This window comes from Cheilinus undulatus, linkage group 21 (assembly GCF_018320785.1).
Source record: "Cheilinus undulatus linkage group 21, ASM1832078v1, whole genome shotgun sequence".
Taxonomy (NCBI): Eukaryota; Metazoa; Chordata; class Actinopteri; order Labriformes; family Labridae; genus Cheilinus; species Cheilinus undulatus.
The window spans coordinates 15,081,807-15,101,349 of record NC_054885.1 but is presented as its reverse complement, the minus strand read 5'-3'; the positions used below and the strand labels follow the sequence as shown (position 1 = coordinate 15,101,349).

Genomic DNA, 19,543 nt, shown 5'->3' with positions numbered 1-19,543 from the left:
CTTAGAATTAACCAACCAAATGCAATTGATGCAGTGAGTGTGCTCCACTCCTTTTATTATTCATACATGCAAATGATCAATTAATCATTATAAATTCATTAGATCCCTTTTTTCATACTTGGTTTTAGTTCTTTCATTTTCAGTACATCTGGATGGCCATTTAAAACAAGCTGATTTGTCAGTAGCTGGCATAACTTCCTCTTCTCGTTCACATTTCGCTTTATAACTAAAGAATGGAATCATTACAGTCTGTTGTAAAATATCAAACCTTTATTTGTTTATTAATAACGGTTCATGAGTCAGCACTTCCGTTTGGATCTTTAAACACCAACAATGAGCTCATTTTTTAATCTTTAACTATGTGGTCATCATCCTGGTATGTGGACAGTTAGCTAAGAATTAACTATTAAAAGTCTTTATAACTCAGCTGCCTCCATGGTGAAGTCTTTTGCTATTCTTTATTTAAGGAAGGGTTCGGGACGTGTAACAGTCAAACGGCTGTCCAGAAGCAAAGAGCAAGAATCTAATACATCTAATCATAATACAAAGTGCATGCATCTTTATACTTGACTATTATATAATTCTATATTGATGGATTATGTAGTGGCAGGATACAGCCAGTGTCCAGTGACCATGGTTATTATAGTATAATGACTAAATATATATATATATATATATATATATATATATATATATATATATATATATATATATATAAAGATAATTAAATAACTAAAACTTAAAGGTAAAAATCATTTTAGTTAACTGAAACTAAATAAAAACTGAGCTTTACGAGAAAAATTAAAACTTAATACTGTGTTGACAAAACTAGCTAAAATAAAATAAAATTAGAGACAAAATCTCCTTAGTTTTTGTCATTGACATCAGCAGACTGTCTGACACAAATACCCAGGCCTGGAGAGAGTGAAGAAGTGTGTGAAGAAGACTTCACACAGCGGTTAATTTTAGGTCTTGATTTGTATACAAACATCAAAACTGAATAAATAAAATGAAAAGTGAAGAGCCCTTTTGGGTCTGGCCCCTGACATTAAAATGAAGCATTTTTTCAAAATTAAAGCTAAACTAAACTGAGAAACCAGTAAGAAAAACTAAAATGAAATCTAAAACAAAAGGTAAACTAAATAAGAATTAAAATAATGAAAAATCAAAAACTCTTATAACCTTGCCAGTGACGGTTCCTTACCAGCAGATCTCTAGAAGCTGAATAAAACAGAAAGTGTCCTATACCCGCCCCCCCCCCCCCCGCAAAAAAAAAAAAAAAAGAAATTAAAAAGGAATTCTTAACATTTGGATTCCTTTTTTCATCTTTATTCCCCTCTCTATCTCTCTGTTTTGCCTCTTTCTCTGAAGTAAACACAGGAACCTCTTTTGGGAAACTTTGCTCTTTGGTTTTATTTGCTTTCCTCCTTTGGTTTCACTCTTGTAGATTCCTCATGTTGTCTAAAATCACTGTTTTTCTTTCCTGTGTTTATTAATTGGTTTTCATCAGTGGAAACAAATAGGACAGAGTTTGTGGAATTCAAAGAATGCCCTTTTTCTCCAGAGAGCACAGTGCCAGAAACCCCTGATACAGATACAACCTCAAATCCAAAAAAGTTGGGACACTGTGTAAAATGTAATTAAAAACAATGCAATAATTTTCAAATCTCAAACACCCATATTTTATTCACAATAGAACATAGATACATATCAGATGTTGAAACTGAGACATTGTACCATTTCATAAAAAAGTCTTAGCTCATTTTGAATATGAAGCCCTCAGGTGGCACTGCCTTAAAAACAGGCATGATTCTGGACTGGAATGGGCTCAGAATCACTTTCAGAAGTCATTGTCAACACAGTTGCCTGTGCTAGTCACAAATGTAAGAAAGCTGTGTCATGCACAGAAAAAGCCATATGGGAACACCATACAGAAAACTCTGCCATCTTCTCAGGGCCAAAGCTCATTTGAATAGGCTGAGGCAAAATAGAAAACTGTTCTGTGGTCAGATGAATCCAAATTTGAATTTCTTTTTGTCGGGAGAACAAGCTGTGATTGGCTGTGAGTGTTGGGAGACAATAATTCAGTCAGCTGGCTTTTATTTCCTGCATGAGCTGAAGCTAAGCTTTATTTGATGACAAAAATTAGTGACAAGTAAGACTTTAAGAGGCTAGTGTTTTTACAATGAAAAAAAATTTGTATATGTTATAGTATCGGCTGAAATATGAGCATATTGGTTATCAGCAAAAATCCAGTATCACACAGGGATTGTTTAAATCTTTAGTGTGTTATTTGACAGCCTTTTGTTTTTACTACAGGAGGTCGGCGCTTTGGAGTGTGAAATCCAGCTGCTAAAAAATCTGCATCATGAGCGCATTGTTCAGTACTACGGCTGTCTGAGGGACCGCAATGAGAAGACCCTCACTATTTTCATGGAGTACATGCCAGGGGTGAGTCTTACCCACTTTAATATCTCACTTTAAACAACGGTTTAGAGCAGTGTTTGCATGTTGAGACAAAGAAGTGGATTCTGCAGCAGTATGTTTTTGTTTTTCTTTCTAATTGCATTTTAAGTCATAATGCAAGGCTGTAATTTAAAGTCAAGACACTAAGCCAATTACATAATAGAATAAAGTGAAGAAATAAGGAAAACAAATTAAAACATTAAGCTTTCATGAATTAACTCTGTGATATAAATATGTTTTGACATGCAGAGAAGAGGCTGATCAGGTTTCTACCTGAAATTGTGCCCAATGTTTTGAAAGGAAATACTTATAGCTCTTTCAAAAGCAGGAACTTTTCCAGGAAACTTTTAAAGAACTTTGTTTTGGTTGTGGATTTGTTCCCAATTCCCTGACAAATCAAAATATGTTGGGACAGTGGAACATAAGATGTTTAACTCACTTTCCTGAATTTCTGTTTTCCCTCCCATCCTATCAGGGTTCAGTCAAAGACCAGCTCAAAGCCTACGGGGCGCTGACAGAAAACGTGACCCGGAAATACACGAGACAGATCCTAGAAGGACTGTCGTACCTGCACAGCAACATGATCGTACACAGGGACATCAAAGGTAGTCCTGTTGAACTACAGAGGCCTCTTTAAACACCGGATTATTGTGGGAGTTTCTGTTTGCTGACACGGCAGCTCAGTGGTGACATAATATTTTTATGTTTCTTGTCAACTCTGCTGTTAAGGTGCCAACATCCTGAGGGATTCAGCGGGCAATGTGAAGCTCGGAGATTTTGGTGCCAGCAAGAGGCTGCAGACCATCTGCATGTCTGGCACGGGCATCCGCTCAGTGACTGGCACCCCCTACTGGATGAGCCCGGAGGTGATCAGTGGAGAGGGTTACGGCAGGAAGGCAGATGTCTGGTAAGAGCTGAAGATATATGCTGCTGCCTTTCCTGTCACTATCTACTTTTACTACAATTTTTACTTTTTATTTACCTTTTACAGGGTTCATACAGGTGCTTGAAATGCCTGAATTATATTGTGTTTTTAAGGTTTAGAAAGTGCTTGAACTTCTTTGAAAGTGGAAGTGCATGATAAAAACATGTAACTGACAGAACAATTTGTTCATTAGATAACATACCCATACCAAACGACACCCTATCAGGATGAAAGTTGACGTAACTTTCAAGCAAGTTGTATGACTAAAAATTTGTGTCTGAATTGGCTGATGCCGTTGTAAAATCTTTTCCTTCTGATCTGTATATTATGGTATGAAATTACACGTGACATAATTCCAAATAAATTCAGGGAGTTTCTAAAGGCTTAAAAATAGGAAATTAACTTGAATCTTACAATCACATTTTTGTTATATTGGACTTATATTCTATTTTTATGTTAGGCCTGCACCATATGAGAAAAAAATTGATGTGCAGTACCAATTTTCAAAATGATGAAAATGATATGAGGTGTGATAAACTAATATTAAAGAGTCCTATTAGCTTAAGCAATTTACAACATGGTTCTTGTGAATCCAAAATAACTTTAGGTTATTTTTTTAGCACTGGATCGGCAGTTGCTTAAACCAGTGATTCTCAACTGGTTGAGTCACAGGACCCACCATCAACCCCTCAAGGAGAATCGCGACCCAAATTTTGGAGATCTTTTTGGTTAATCAGATGTTTTGAATAAAAAATAGTACAAACTGGGCCTAAGACAGTACAAAAGGTGTAAAAAAACAATGAAAAAAGGTAAAAAAATGCATGTTTTATAGCGTCTCATAGACAGTTTTGCGCAACTTTTTTCTCAGGCACACATCAGCGACCAACTGAAAAGGGCTTCACAACCCACTTTTGGGTCCCAACCCACCTGTTGAGAACCACTGGCTTAAACCCATCTTGAATTTTGTCTGATGGCATTAAAATGCTGTGAGAGCATCTTAAAATGTACACATGCTAAGTTAGAACATTTTTCTTTTTTGCCTAGAGTAGTTTTTTCTTATTTATTGTGATAAATCAAGACTCTTTTAATGTGTTTAGTGTAAAAGCCTTTATTTCCATAATGGTGAAATTGTGATTTATTTTACACCCCCTTTTTGGTTGAAAAAGAATACCTTGTACATGTACAGACAAAAGCAGTAGTGATTAGAGATACCATTTAGTCCACAGGGGGGTGCCAAACTCCACACTATCTTAAAATTCCTCATTGGAGCTTTAATTTAAAGAGAAACATTGCAACAGGAGTTGTCAGGATGAGCCATGCAGAATGCTGAAATAGTTTTCTGTATGTAACCTACTTCACACCATGTCTCCCCCACACAGAGCAGTTCATTTTCTCTTATGTACTGAACAAGTTGTGACGAGGAGTGATGTGATTGGCTGTAAGCCAGTCAGACAGGTCGTATGAGGGGCTGGTATGTCCCATGCTGGACGGGGAGTTATCCTTCCAGGAGGGCTTTTACCTCCCAGACAGGAGGAGGAGAATGAGAGTTTACACTCAAAACATTCCTTTAGAGCTTAGATGTGGGGCCGCTGAGACGTAATACGTGGTTATTTGTTTCAGCTTGTTATGTGACTCTGCTTCAGAATGCACTTTTTCTTTTCCAGGAGTCTGGGCTGTACGGTGGTAGAAATGTTGACAGAAAAACCTCCCTGGGCTGAATTTGAGGCCATGGCCGCCATATTCAAGATCGCCACACAGCCCACCAACCCTCTGCTGCCCTCGCACACCTCGGACCAGGCGCAGAACTTCATCAGCTGCATTTTTGTGGAGGCCAAACACAGACCCAGCGCAGAGGAGCTGCTCAGACATCCCTTCTCCCAGATTCTGTGCTGATGAGCCTGCCTGGTTGGCACAGTCGCCTCAGCAGTATCTGTAGCCTCTCTGAACACATCCAGAGCAGGAATGGAGACCAGGAAGTGGTCTAGAAGTCAGTGTTATGTTAAACTTACCAAACTTTAGCAACTGTTCAAATGATTCAATGAGATCTTTGCACACATCCAGACATTTTACATCATCAGTGCCTTCGTGCCCAGCGACAGCCCTCATGCTCACCAGTGGGGCAAACAAACAGACTAAGCATCTGGTGGGCTGCTGATCTGTCACACAAACACTCCTAATGATGCCCTCCATCATTTATGCACCGGTTGTGTCTTTACAAAGTTTCCTCTCCAGAGTTTACTTTCTGTAGGAGCTTCATAAACTTTTAGCTCAGCACCGGTTTAAAGCTACAGCAGCTTCAATCTCAAGTTTGCCCAGTGGGGTTTAAACCCTGCTGGGAAGGGTTTTCTCCTTGTTTTTCACTCATGTCTGTTTTTTTTAAAGAAATTCCACTCTTGAACCCCATGAAAGCCAATTAAGCTATTTCCGATGCAGACTAGATTTCTGACTGCATGTTTGAAAGACAGAAGAGTAATGTACACGTGTAGAGCAGCTACACTGGAGTTTAATAGAAGAACAATGTTTAGCTAAGTTTCCTTGTTTTTTGCAATTAAGACAGCATTGAGTCAAAATTAACAATACAACCTCTTCTACTGACAGCATTCTTAGTGGACTATAATACACTGCAGCATCACTCCTTCTATTACTGTTAAATTTGTGATAAAGCAGCTCAGAAATATTTATCTGATGATCCTGGAAAACTCAGAAGGATGTCTAAGGGCCTGTGTCCACACCCCTAACAGGTTTATGTTTTGGCAGTTAAATTGAATAGCAGACTGGCCAGATTCCATGTCTGTCATCAGGTAGATACATCTTGCAAAGCTCCAATCGATTAAGCCCGTTCTGAGAAGGGACCTTACCAATCAGCATCATTTTAGGAGAGAAGGAGGCGGGGTTTAGTTGCAATGGAATGCAGATAGCGGTGGCTGTCGCCAGTGTAGCATTTAGCCTTGCAGTTTTATCAGAGCTGGACCACATTTCTGTGTCAAATAAAGAGCAAAGAACAGTGCAGAAAGATTTTCATGACAAAAAAATGAAAACAGTAGAGATTAAATTCTGAGGTCCCCAAACCGGAAACCCTCCTCCCCACGACTGCACTTAAAATTCAGCTAATGTGACAGAACAAATCAGAGAATCAGAAACAAACATCACACACGCTCGCTTTTGCATTGGAGGATGTGAGATGAAATAGCCTTGACTGTCATTTACTACTGTAAAGAATGAAACTACCAATTTTTGGTGCCAACAGTACCTGAATCCTTATAAATGAGGTGTAATTGTGCCTAAATTGTACACTCTGTCCTTGGCTTAAGTCTGTTTAAAATTGCTTTCTATATCCTGAATTTTTGAATTATTTAGGAAATTTCACAAAGTTAATATTTCAAAAAGGAAAGGAATTGTGTTGTCTGGAAACTTTACCCTATAAGAAACAAGTGTGACAGTCAATTGTTGTTAGAGGTCCACCTCCTTCTTGATTTTGATTGGTTGGTGGGGTAGAAGGACATAGAAGTGCAGCAGTGGCCAAAAGTTTAACTATTCAAAACTGTGAGAGGTCTCAGTGCATAACACAGCTAATGTGGCCATATTTTAACCTAGGATGATGAAAGTGGTGAAAATGTTGACCTATGTTGGTTTTGTGTAGAAAATACGGACCTACCAGCTAGAAAACTGTGGCCACAAGCCTTAAGAAGAGATATAACTGGGCCAGAATAATGTAAACATGCTGCTAATAACCTGGACGAAAGACATTTTACATTTTTGCAAAACAAGTTTTTATATCCAATTTTATACTTTTGGAAAAATAACTTTTTCATAAAGTAGAGAAATTTTCAGCTGTCATTCTTATTATGAGTGAAAAACTGCATCAGTGTTAATTCATTTTATTTTTGTAGTTCATACAAAATTTAATTTAAATTTCTTTATTTCACAAAGCCAACAAGGACAAATGTCATTTCCAGCTTCAGTGCCACAAAATGTTTTCACCTCTTTTATGTTTTACCATATTATTGATTTTATAAATCAATCACAGTCAATATAATTTGGCTTTTTGACCAAAATATACCAAAAAAAATCCCTTTAATGTTAAAGTGAAAACACCCTCAGCCACAATCACAGCACAGCTAGACATTTTTTCTCCATTCTTTGCCAACCTGCTCAAGCGTGGTCAGGTTGCACTGGGATCAGGCTCTTCTCAAGTCCAGCCACAAATTCTCTATAGGATTGAGGTCTGGGCAAAAAGGAAAAATATATTGTTTAAGATTAATTAATGAAATCAATGAAAGGGGGTTAGTTCTTTTTATGGGCACAGTAGCTGCGTGGAAATTCAGTCACAACATTGGAAACAGATTTTGTTCTGATGCAGAAATGTTTAATTCATGTGTAGAGACTCTCGAACACCCAGCTGTTAAGCTACTGTTTTTGTTTTCAACAGCATTTGTGTCACACCATTCTAGCCAGATAAACTCCCATAGAAAATGTGAGTTAGCTCTGTAACCTTTCAAGACAAACTGAGGGTGCTTTTCCTTTAAATTCCTTTTCCCCAGTCTTCTTCTGTCCTTTACTTGTGACATATCCGTCTAAGAGCTCCTGCTTGAGCTCTTTAGTGTTGAAGGTATTATCAGCAGACAAAGTGCCAGATAATAGCAGTAAAAGGCTTTACTATGAGCTTGGTTTTTATGTTAAGAGGCGAACAATGCTTATTTTATGGTTTTCAACTTCAGGCCTTAATTTAGAAGGTTTTATTTTCTAGTGTGTCTGGACCAAACACTCCCTTTATAGCTTAAGGATCAGTTTTCAATCAGATGCACTTTTTTGTGTAAAATGAATGTTGTGGAGTTTTTGTTCTCGTTACCAAATTTATTTTTTATTTTTTATTTTTTTTTTACTTCAAATGTGAAAATAGTTTAATTCTTTTTAATTTATATCCCCATGTCAAGTCCAGGTGGGTTCTATAAGCAAATGTATACTATGTAAGGATTTATTTTTTATATTCAGACTGTGTCAGCATTGAATGATACTTTGGGGATTTTGTGTAGTTAAATTGTTGAAAGCAGCTGGTTTTGCAGACATTAGAGAATATGATTTTTAAATGAAAAATGGGTGGAAAAGGGACTCTGACCACACGCTGTGTGTTCCAGCTCAACAAAATACACATTCTTAGCTACAATTAGCAGTATTACCTGACGGGCTGTGGATGTAGTGGCCAAATTTACAAGAAAATCTATCAGGAATATTTTAACATGTGATGCACAAGTCACTGCGGTAAAATTAAAAAGTGTGTGTGAGCCAAAGACGAGCCGGACCAGAGCCAGTGCTGGATTTCAGAGTCTGCTTTTCAACCCAGATGACAATTTTGTTTATCCCAGGGTTCAAACGAGTCCAGTATTGAAAGATTATCTGGGCAAAGGGCTTCCTGCTGCCTAATATGAGAACTCTCTATGTGGCCGCTACAAGCTAAAGGCAGCTAAAACATGTTGCAATTATTCATTTTAAAGAAAAAGACAAAGAACCCTGTGGTAAGCAAATGAACCTAGACTAGGAGATCTCTCTATATGTAAATGTATGAGTATGTATCATGACAGGACTTGCAGTGCAAAGTCTGATGTACTAAATGTATTATACAGCAAGGAAAGATAGTATGTTTGAAGAGTGTTATATATACATATATATATTGTATACTGTATATATGTCATGCCCTTTCTTCTAAAGTAATAAATTGTTTTGAAAAATGTGTTTTCTGAGGATTCATGAGGCTAGAGGAGACAAAGCTCAATTTCTACCCTGTCTCTTTCTCTCTACCTCGTTGTGTTTTCCTCTATTTCAGTTCTTTTTATCATCTCACAAGCTAAAACAGCCAAATGCAAGAAGAAAAGATCTCTAGAAAGATCTCTGGCTGTGAGATGGAACAACAGATTGATCAAACAGGCCTTTTTCTTGAACTGGCATGAGATGAGGATGCAGCTTTTGTGATGCACCTTATTTTGAGCAAAAACAAGAGAGAAGCAGATAACTCGTTCTCATCCATTCAGTCATTAGTGTCCTTGTCTTTCTCACCCCCTTCTTGCTTTTTAACCTTTAGATATCACAGGGTGTGTGTCAAAAGTTTAATTATGTCCTGATTTTGTCACATTTTGTCATTTCTATTTGGAATTAGCTCAAGGACTGTTGTGGCTGCTGTTTTACACACTAAAAGGCCTAAATTCCACTGTCATTTCTTCTAGGGAGAATGGAGTTTTGAATTTCTGATTTCTGGTGGAAATATCCAAAGAAAACAGCAACTGGAAATTTCTCATCAAAATTTTAGACATAAATTCCCTGAAATATCTCATAAAAAAACTGGGCAGGAAATTTTCCATGAATGTTTGGATACTTCCCAACAAAAAGCTTATTTTAAAATATCTAACATTTTCTTAAAAAATAAATAAATAAAAAATAAATAAATAAATAAAAAACCTTTAATCTAAATTTTTGGAAGAAAATTTGAAATGACAATAACTGAGGAAATCTCACAAAAATGCTGATGAAAATTTACATCAAAACACCCAAAACAAACAGACACACACATAAATAAATCCTGAAATGTCAAAAAGAAAAAAAAAAAAAAAAAAAAAAAAAGGCAAGCAAAAAAAAAAAAAAAAAAAAAAAAAATCACAAATTTCTGCTGAAAATTTTACATTAAGATTTTAGAAACATATTTCAACAAATTCTGATGAAAAGTGCGATGAAAGCTGTTTGTTTAAGCAGTGCATGTACATTTCAGATGATATTTGCAAATTTTCCAAATATTTTTGGATGTTTATGCTTTAAATATTCTCATTAAAAATCCAAATTAAAAAAAGAAAGAAAATCTCTTAAAAAAATCCCATTTTCACCTACATTTAGATAAAAATCTTTTCAAATTTCTTTTTGAACACAAAGTAAAATACATACTTCTGAATTTTAAAAAAAATCTGTATAGTCAAATTTTTTAAATGAAATCTTCACACACACAAAATCTTGATAAAATTCTTCAGGGAAGATTTCATCAAATATTTCATTTTAAAAATCTGAAATTTCAGAGTAAATTTTAGATAATGCCTGAACATAAATTGTCTATTATCTGAAATTTTAAAGAGAAATCCTTACATTCTTGCAAAAGTGTCTTAAAACTTTGATGAAATGCTGATCAAAATATTTAGAAATTTCCACAAATTGAGATTGCCACACACTGATCAGAAAACAGGTTTAATTAGTTTCCAATTTGAGTCCAACAAACAAGGTCTGCTCACATTTGTAGGAAAAAAATGAATATGAAATAATGAAGTGGTGCTGCAGATGAAACCCTTTCACTGTGTCAAATGTTAAATCAATGTTATTTTTCAAGAAATCAGAAACAATTCAGGTTCAATAAAGTAAGAAATCAAAGCTGCAGCTTCACATGAAAGCAATAAAAACAGAAATGTTCAGAATGTACATCAAATACAAATCCATCATTTTAAAAAGTCAATTCAAAGAAATCATCGAGGTTGAATCCTGCTCCTGTGCTTCTTAACGAGTTATTCCACAAATTTAAATCAATCAATCATCTGATACCAGACAATGCAAAGTCATGGATTAATTTGTGATTTAGTTAAACTGACCCAGTCACATAAGAGAAAGTTCTCCACTAAACTGTGGTGTTTGCATATTTTTCTGTTGTGAACTCTGTCAGATGTTCTGTTATGTTTGAGGCTCTTTATTTTCGATTGTTGTGAGCAGAATCAAACATCCATGGAACAAAACTTAGTGTAAAATGAATAAGTTAACTTTGCCTCCCAGGTAAAGGGGATGTCCTCAGCTGTAAAACTATAGTGTGATTTTAAACAAGACGTACACATTTTTATTTACATCAATATTTATGTTTTTGCAGCTTTAATAAAATTTAAATACATTTGGTAAAAAGGTCAAAACAAATTCAATGAAAGGCATATTTAACCATCAAATTATAAAGTAAAGTGCACAAATGCAAACATGCAGTCTGCTCATAATAAATAAAGTGTTATATTTGTGTTATGTGTGATAACTGCAGCTGTAACAGTGATAGAAAAGTACAAAAACTGTAGAAAAAAACATTAGCTTATACAAAGATCTTCTAAACAAAAACAGAATCATTTAAACTCTAAAATATCACTTTTATTATGTTGATAAGATAAACTGGGTTTGTGACAGGGTGAGTTTGAAACAAGAGGGGAAATAAATACACTCGCTCACGCATACACACACTCCTTCAACATCAACACAAACACGCACACTTTACTCAGTGTTATAAACAGCAGAGGTGAAGTTAGGCACAACTAGTCGCACCCTGAGGAGATCTGTGGAGTCATCTGAAAAAAAGGACAAGAAATCACATTTAAAGTTAGGCAATTTTTGAATCCATCAGCTATTTTCTCTCAGTGATTCAGCCTGTTGGAACAATCAGCAGCTTTTATGTGGTTCCAGTGAGAAAACGACATCCAGCACAGATTTTACAAACAGGAAGTGCTTCATTTTTACAATCCAGTTAGGAACTTAAGAAAAACAATGAATAAAATGGATGTGAATAAAAATGTTCACATATTTTGAAATCTATTCAAACAGACTGCTACAACTGCAGAGAGACAAATAAATAGAAATAAATTATACCTGCAGTGTCCCGTCTGTGTCACCTCCTGTGTCGTCTGGTTACTGTACTGAACATCCTGTTCTGTTTTAAACAAACACATATAAACAAACTTTATTTTATTCCACACATCAACCAAAATAAACCCCACATCATAACTTTGTCTGATTTTAGAGAGCAGAATGTGACATCAACTGTAACATTACACTGTTGGGTTAAAAGTGTGTGAAGTTCAGGTTGTCTGACATTAGATAACACTGACTTTTTATTTTGCTTCATTATAATCTTTGTGGAAATCTTAAACACTTCTATTCTGATGTGTGTCAGTCTCCTTTCTATCTTTAGAGTACATCACCATCATGCACCAACTTCAACAATTCACACACACATCTACACCTTTATACCACTGTAGAACAATTCAGGACTACAGCAGCGCCCCCCAGAGGCCACTCAGCTCCTCACACTGCAAGTGTTTACCTTGTGCTCCGGGCAGAGAACTGAAAAGTTTTCTTCGTTTAATACACAACCTGAAAACAAAGACAGAAATAAACTACATGTGAAAGCTTTAAAGTCAGTGAGGAAGAGGTGATGTTTGTTTTAAAATATTATGACATACTGACACATCTTCTCTTTCACTTTTATATTTATGCTTTTATACTGTAAGGGCTTTAAACTGTACCTGACTGGATGGCACATCTGTAGTGGTAGTTTAATTCACAGCCCTTCTGGAAACATCCCATGATTGCACCTGTCTGTTTGCAGTCTGAGCACACCTGGACACACAGACAGAGATTTAGTAAAGATATTTTGATGAGGTAATGAGAAAACATCTACAAACTTTTTAAACCTGAGAATTTTCTCAGTCTTGCATCATCATTAGATGAATTAAAATTTAGGTTTGATGTTTTCCATTTGAGTTAACTTCACAGGCTTCAAACTGGGCCTTAAGAAAGACTTGCACAGAATACTGTTACACCACGCCCCATAAACAGAAGCTACTCTTCCAAGTGGGCAGCACAGGTTCCAATCTGACTCATGGCTCTTCTCTTGCTGGTCATTCCCCTCTCTGTCTGATTTCTAACAATATTCTCTGCCCTGTCCTCTCCAAATAAGGGCAAAAAAAAAAACTTAAATAAATTCAAAATAGTAATTTACTGTTTTTCACCAATTTAAAGGTGAATCATGAAAAGCAGATCATTCAGTGATAACAGCATTAATTATACATAGCCCTTTTTAAACTTAATCATACAGCCAACTTTTACAGCTCATATAGCCAGATTTTTATAGCCAGATAATATCTGCAGAAATATCTTTTTCTTTTTTCTAAAGATGATTTTTTTTGGACATTTTTGCCTTTAATCAGGTAGGACAGCTGAAGAGAGACAGGAAACACAGGACATGCACCAAACAGTGTCAAGACCAGGAATTGATCCCATGACCAATGGACTCCAGAGGACTCCAGCCTCTGCACAGGGCGGCCGCCTCTAGCCACTGAGCCAACCCAGCGCACATGACTCTCTTTTAGCATTATCATGCTAATCATCTATCACAAATCCATGTCAGTGAAAAATCACTGTGGCAGAGTATTGATATTCTCCTGATACATAGTAGGGCTGGGAAATTAATCGCAATTTAGATTAAATCACAATATGGCCTGTTGCAATTTTCAAATCATAGAAGGTGCAATATTTCTTTGACCTAAAATTTGTGTCAAAATACCAGTTTAAATTGTTTTTTGCAACAGAGCTGTTATACATTACATATCAGGCAATCATTCTAGTGACATATTTTTAGAATAGTGTACAAAAAAATCCTATTTTCTTCATTTTTTAAATGTTTGTCATCTTAAATATGAGAATTACATAAAAATTATCAATCTTTAATACAACAGTTCATATCCAATTTGCAAAATGAGTCAAAATCATCACAACTAGATATTTTTTTTTACAATTGTTCAGCCCTAGTTTAATCTATTTTATACTGTGTTGGCTGTGGTATAGATTGGATTATTGCTTGTTTTTGTTGGAAAATACATGAGATGAGGAACTTAAGAAATAACTGCATATTATCAAAATGTCAGGTTAAAGAAATCACAATTACATTATTTTCCCAAATCTTTCAGCCCAACATAGACAGTTTTTATAGGTCCCGGTGCCCAAAGTCAATACTGTTTCGAGAAAAAATGAGCGTGTTGAAAGTCAGCTGGGGAGTAAAAGCTGTCTGGGTATCATAAATGATTTGCAAAAATGTCTTTGAAAGATACCAGCAGAACATAAGATAAGAAAAGGAAACCGGTCTAACTTCTATACACACAACTTCTATATACAATAATAATGTTGAAGTGTCAGTCAGTGGGATTATTTCCTCAAATCAAAGATGTTCACTTTTAGCTGACATAAAGTCCATGCACATAAATCACACAGTCTCATAAATTCTGTACCTTTGCCGGGTGATGGTATCAATATCTGTGTTGTAATTTGGACCAGTAGGTACTGGATGTGTTGGTACCGGTACTGTGTCAGTACTGGATATCAATACTCATCTCTGATTGACTGCTCAAAGGTCAAGAAACACCAATAAAAATCTAAATCAAGTACTATTTATCTAAGATGGTATTATAGCGATATTAGGGTAGACAAGCGAATGTTAGCAGTTAGAAGCTGTGCCACATGTTGTCACTCACTCCTTCAGTTATGTGCGATTGTAGCCCTGCACAGACGACATACGACTTCACCCTCATTCTCTGAATCAAAATAGTGCACAGTTCCTACAAGGTTTTGTTGGTGCTATGAGCTCATCGCTGTTTGCATCAGGTTGAAAAATCATGGCAGCAGGACAGCAGCTATCACTCAAAGCTACAGTTGCTAGTAGAGGTGGGTGGCTGTGATGAAGTCTAGACAGAGCATCTGACTGGGATTCTGAGCCTGAGCTGATAAAAATATCAAGAATTACTTCACTTACTAGTAATTCTGATGCCATGTACCAAGTGATTTGCCTTTAACAGTTTAGCTAGCTGTTGGCTTGCACACCTAGTAAGAAGTCAATGATTTGCAGAAGCCCTCAACAAGAGAGTCTGACTCTGAGACTCTGACTTATTTCTGTCCTTTTCTCAGAATAGTAAACCTGGCATACCAATGATATGTTAATTCCTAAAATCTCAACAACCAAACTGACGTGTTATCTCATGAAAATGGAGGTGAATAAAATGTAAGCATGTCCTCAGGGCTTTTGTAATGATGTGCTTTTAAAAATGTTTTAAAGTCATTTCTCCCTATTTATTTTTTCCATCTAAGGTCAAAATTGCAAAGAAGTATGGTTGATCGTTTGCAGGGTTTTTTAAAAAAGCTTTGGTAATTCCCTTCTGATGCTATTGTAATAAAAGAGCTGAAATTATTTCCCTTTAAAACTCAGGGCTTGGAAAGTATCAAAGGATCACCAATTTGACAACCTCAGACCTTGACATTTCTATACATTTCATATTTCTGTAAATTAACATCACAAAGCAAATTCCACACAGAGTTCTGATCTCATTCTGTGACTTACAGTTTTCTGTGCAAGCTGAGCTGCCTCTTGCAATCCGTACAGCTTTCCTTGAACCAGGAAGACTCCAGCAGACCAGATCCCACAGTCCTCATGGATCCAGCACTCATCCAGGTGAGGAGACACCTTAGGGTTCAGATCTTTAAGAGAGGAAAGATTTTCTGCGTCGCCGTTTACAAGTTCACATGAACTCTTTTCTTGTTCAGTCCCCGAAGCCCTGTTCTCCTCCTGGTCCTGAACCTGACAGTCCACAGATGGGCTGGAGAGGATGTACGGGCCGTGAAGATCTCCGAGGCCCATGGCATTGGCTGTCTGACCACACAGACAGCATCTTAACGTGGTCTGACCCAGGCTATCTGGTCCCAAACGGCCCAGCTGGAAACAGGACGAGTTAGGGACAAACCCAGACAGAGACTTAGTCCTGCTGATTTGCTGCTGTCTTTCTCCTCTGCTCCTCACTGTCTCTTCCTCCCTCTGAAAGTTTATGACAGTACACCTCCTCTGTTCTATGTGAATGAATGGACGGAAAAACCCAGACATCTTCTCCTTCTCTTTCTTTTTCTCTGCAACGCTAATGTGTCTCAGTTTGATCTCAGGCTCGTTGGGAAGAAAACGAGGAGACGCTCCTGTCTTTGAGCGACATTTTCTCCTCCGCTTCATTGCAGGTTTCTGTTTGACTGCTGACTCATTGCTTTGGGCCATTGAATTGATTCTGCTCTTTTGTTTCTGCTCAGTTCTTCTTATCGTTTTGGTTTCGCAAGCAGTGAGCCTTGTCTTTTGCTTACGACCAACGCTTTTAGACAGTCTACGGTGAGACACCGTCTCTTTCTGCACTGACTTCCTACTTGTCTGTGAGTCCATGTCAGACTGGTTTGAGTTGCTACTCAGTCTCTGCAGCTTGTTGGGCTCCAAGAGCGTCTCCTCCTCGTCTGAGCTGGACATTCTGGCTGCATACTCCAACAGGTCATCAGAGTCCCCACTTTCATTGTAGATTCCCACTGCATCCTTTTTGGCTCGTCTCATCAAGACGCTCCTTCTTGTGCTGCAGGGGGACGCTGGAGGCTCAGGGGTGGACTTTGTGACCCTGGAGCTGCGTCTCACCTCTCTCTCTGGAGCTTTTTCCACTTCCTTCTTCTTACAAAGAAATGCCCTTTTCTTTTTCTTGTTGGAAACTGAAACTTCGATCACATCACTGTCTTCACTGGAGACATCCCCTGCGGACTCAGGAGGGTTTCTGAACCCAGTGCTGAGGTCTGACAGGAGGACGACAGGCCGTGTGTGATGGACAGGGATGTCCACCGAGCTGTCTGACGAATCATCAGAGTATGAGCTGTCAGGACTAGGGGAGCTCAGAGGCTGGGGGAGGTGGTAACAGACTTGTCCCTCATCCAGTGAGGACACAGTGGGGGACAGCGGCTCCGCCATGTGTCCTACTCCGTCCTGCATGAATGGACTGCACAAAAGCGGCTCTTTGGACGAAGACACAAGAAAGATCACATCTGAGCCGCTGTCGCTCTCCTCCCCCCCGCTGCTCTCAGGACCTGCATCCCCTGTCTGATTTGGTCCGTAGAAACCTGGATGCCACAGGCTGCCATGGACTCCAACTCTACCTGCACCGTCCACGCGGTAAAGATCAAGTCTGGGAGTGAGTGTCGAATTCATGTAGTTTCCAAGAGACTCAGGACTCTGATCCATGTCCCTGCAGAGGACAGGAGGACCTGGGTCCAGGGAGGTATATGAAGATGAGGGCCTGGATCTGTAGGAAGAGCTGATTTCTGAGCTGGGGGGTCGGCGGTGGTACCACTCAGGTTTCTTGGCTTCGGTGTGTCGGGGGATCAGGGGAGGGGCAGAGTAACCCTTAGAAAGGTCCATGACTAGGAGAGATGGATCCTGAGAGGACACATCCATCACTGCAAGACATGCAATAACACATCAGTAATAGGTGTTTTAACCTGTTTTTATTAGGTGAAGCTATGTCCTTAGCACAGCTTCTTATGGGATTTGTTAATACAATATACATTTAAAACTTAGATATCTAGCACCACATAACTTACTGGTTACTCTGTAGGTAAAACAAACATTTTATATGAATTGTCAAACATATGAAAACTAATCAAGATGTTCAAAAGACAAAAATGACGTCTTTAAACCCGCTTTTTTTCATAAATATTTCTTAATAAAGGTACTTTTAAGTAAACGCTTCATTTAATGTTAAATCATATTATTCACAATAACATTTAAAATAAGAATATATTTCATTTTAAAATACGTCATATGTGTTTCAAACTAAATACAATAGATATGATTTAAGTACATTATTGATAAAAATGACATATTTTGGGTCATTTAGCGGAGGTTTTGAAAAATAAGAGTGAACAGGTAGGCCCGTTTAAAGGTGCCCTAACCTGCCTGTAACACGGAAGCTAACTTACATTCATGAGAGCGGTTTAACTCGGGTTAGCTTAGCTGTCCGGTTGTCTCACCCTGAGGCTGCAGTGGGTCAGGTGGTCCTCTCAGAGCGGGTTAATTGATGACTCTGCCTCCTCACACAGATCTGTAGTTGAGTTAGCTTACACACCTCTCCAGGCCCATCACCACCATCACCATCATCATCATCATCGTCACTGCATGTAAACAACAGCAGACTGAGCGCGAGCTCATGCTAGCTCACTGGCTAACGTTAGCCCGCTAAGCTAGCTCCAAACGGAGACGACAATGTGGCCACGACACGGAGAGGAGAAAAAACATTTCAGCCGAGTGACTGTGAGCAAGAAATCACTGCCCACCCTCTGCGCTGCTGCTTTATTATAATTATAGTCATGGACACCCTCTTCTTCAACGTCAAGTAACACTTAGGCACCCCGCATGACATCGTAAGAGAACTACCGGCCTTCAAAATAAGAGCTCAAGATGGCTTCTCATACTTCGCTTGATCAAGATGTAGGTGGGACACTCCAGGATGTGAGGACATTTTCCATCCTACCCTTAAAAGTTGAAAGAATCAATGTCAAAATCGTGCAACATGAAGTTGTCGTGCGTAATCATGAGATAGTATCTCATAATTTTGACTTAGTATCTCATTATTATGACTTTGTATCTCATAATTATGACTTAACATTTTTTTTTATCATTATTATTTTAATTTTCCTATCTTTTTTTTTTTTTTTTTTTTAACCGGAGGAAATTGGGTTCCATAGATTAGGGAAACCTTTGAAGGAGAAAATGATTTTGGGCAAGTTGAGATTAAAGTCGAAATTTCGAGATTAAAGTCAAAATTTCAATACAACTCCGAAATAAACTTGCTGTTACAAACAGTGGATCTTAGACACTGTGTTTATGTGCTAAAGAACAAAAATCTCTTTTTTGTTAAATGTAATAATGAGTCAGTTTCACATGTTCACCGACATAAAGCATAAGGCATTTTGTACCAAAGGAGAGCTCCAGACTGCATATTTAAGCTCCTTCCACAGAAGTTCAGAAGGATTTAGATCAGGGCTCAGAGAAGACCACTTCAAAATAGTCCAAGGTTTTCTTCTTAACCAGTTCTGGCTGTTTTCAGCTGTGTGTTTTGGGTCATTATCCTGTTGGAGGACCCATGACCTGCGAATGAGACCAAGCTTTCTGACACTGGGCAGCACACTCTGCTCCTTGATTGTCTTGAGATTTCACTGTGCACTGCATAGATTCAGACACCTTGTGCCAGATGCAGCAAAGCAGCTTAGTTTTCTGTGGTCCATGTTCAGTGTGGTACACACCATGATACCAAAGTTACTACTTTTCAACCTTTAAATAGGCAGACTGACTGATCACAAGTCTGAAGACACCTGTGACACTATAAACAGGACACACCTTTGTTTAACATGTCTCTATGGTCTGATTATTTTGCATCTTTTCTAGGCGTACTATCAATTTTGTCCAGGTCTTTCATTAGGCTTTTATTAAATGATTCTGCTGAACCACAATTCATTCATTTGTTATTTATCAGCAATTTTTTA

The 19,543-nt window shown here is 37.8% G+C and overlaps 2 protein-coding genes across 3 annotated transcripts in view; one reads left to right on the top strand and one right to left on the bottom strand.

Annotated features, from left to right (window-relative positions):
- map3k3 (mitogen-activated protein kinase kinase kinase 3) overlaps positions 1-9,115 on the top strand; it is a 32,834-nt gene extending 23,719 nt beyond the window's left edge. Inside the window, exons 14-17 of the mRNA XM_041817407.1 lie at positions 2,320-2,451; positions 2,942-3,071; positions 3,196-3,373; positions 5,056-9,115. Of these exons, the coding sequence (XP_041673341.1) occupies positions 2,320-2,451; positions 2,942-3,071; positions 3,196-3,373; positions 5,056-5,284 (669 nt within the window). The 3' untranslated portion in view covers positions 5,285-9,115. The remainder of the gene's footprint in view (positions 1-2,319; positions 2,452-2,941; positions 3,072-3,195; positions 3,374-5,055) is intronic.
- Positions 9,116-10,595: 1,480 nt separating this feature from the next.
- LOC121503828 (transcription factor 20-like) lies at positions 10,596-18,450 on the bottom strand. Of its 2 annotated transcripts, none has more exons than XM_041778390.1 (6): positions 17,981-18,450; positions 15,552-17,458; positions 12,688-12,781; positions 12,486-12,535; positions 12,032-12,092; positions 10,596-11,733 (listed from the first exon to the last, which is right to left on the bottom strand). In XM_041778390.1, the coding sequence occupies exons 2-5, from the start codon at positions 17,454-17,456 to the stop codon at positions 12,051-12,053; spliced, it is 2,091 nt and encodes a 696-aa protein (XP_041634324.1). In that variant the 5' UTR covers positions 17,457-17,458; positions 17,981-18,450; the 3' UTR covers positions 10,596-11,733; positions 12,032-12,050. The 2 variants fall into 2 exon arrangements, with proteins under 2 accessions (XP_041634324.1, XP_041634325.1); XM_041778391.1 differs by having other exon boundaries at positions 18,032-18,450.
- Positions 18,451-19,543: the final 1,093 nt, after the last annotated feature.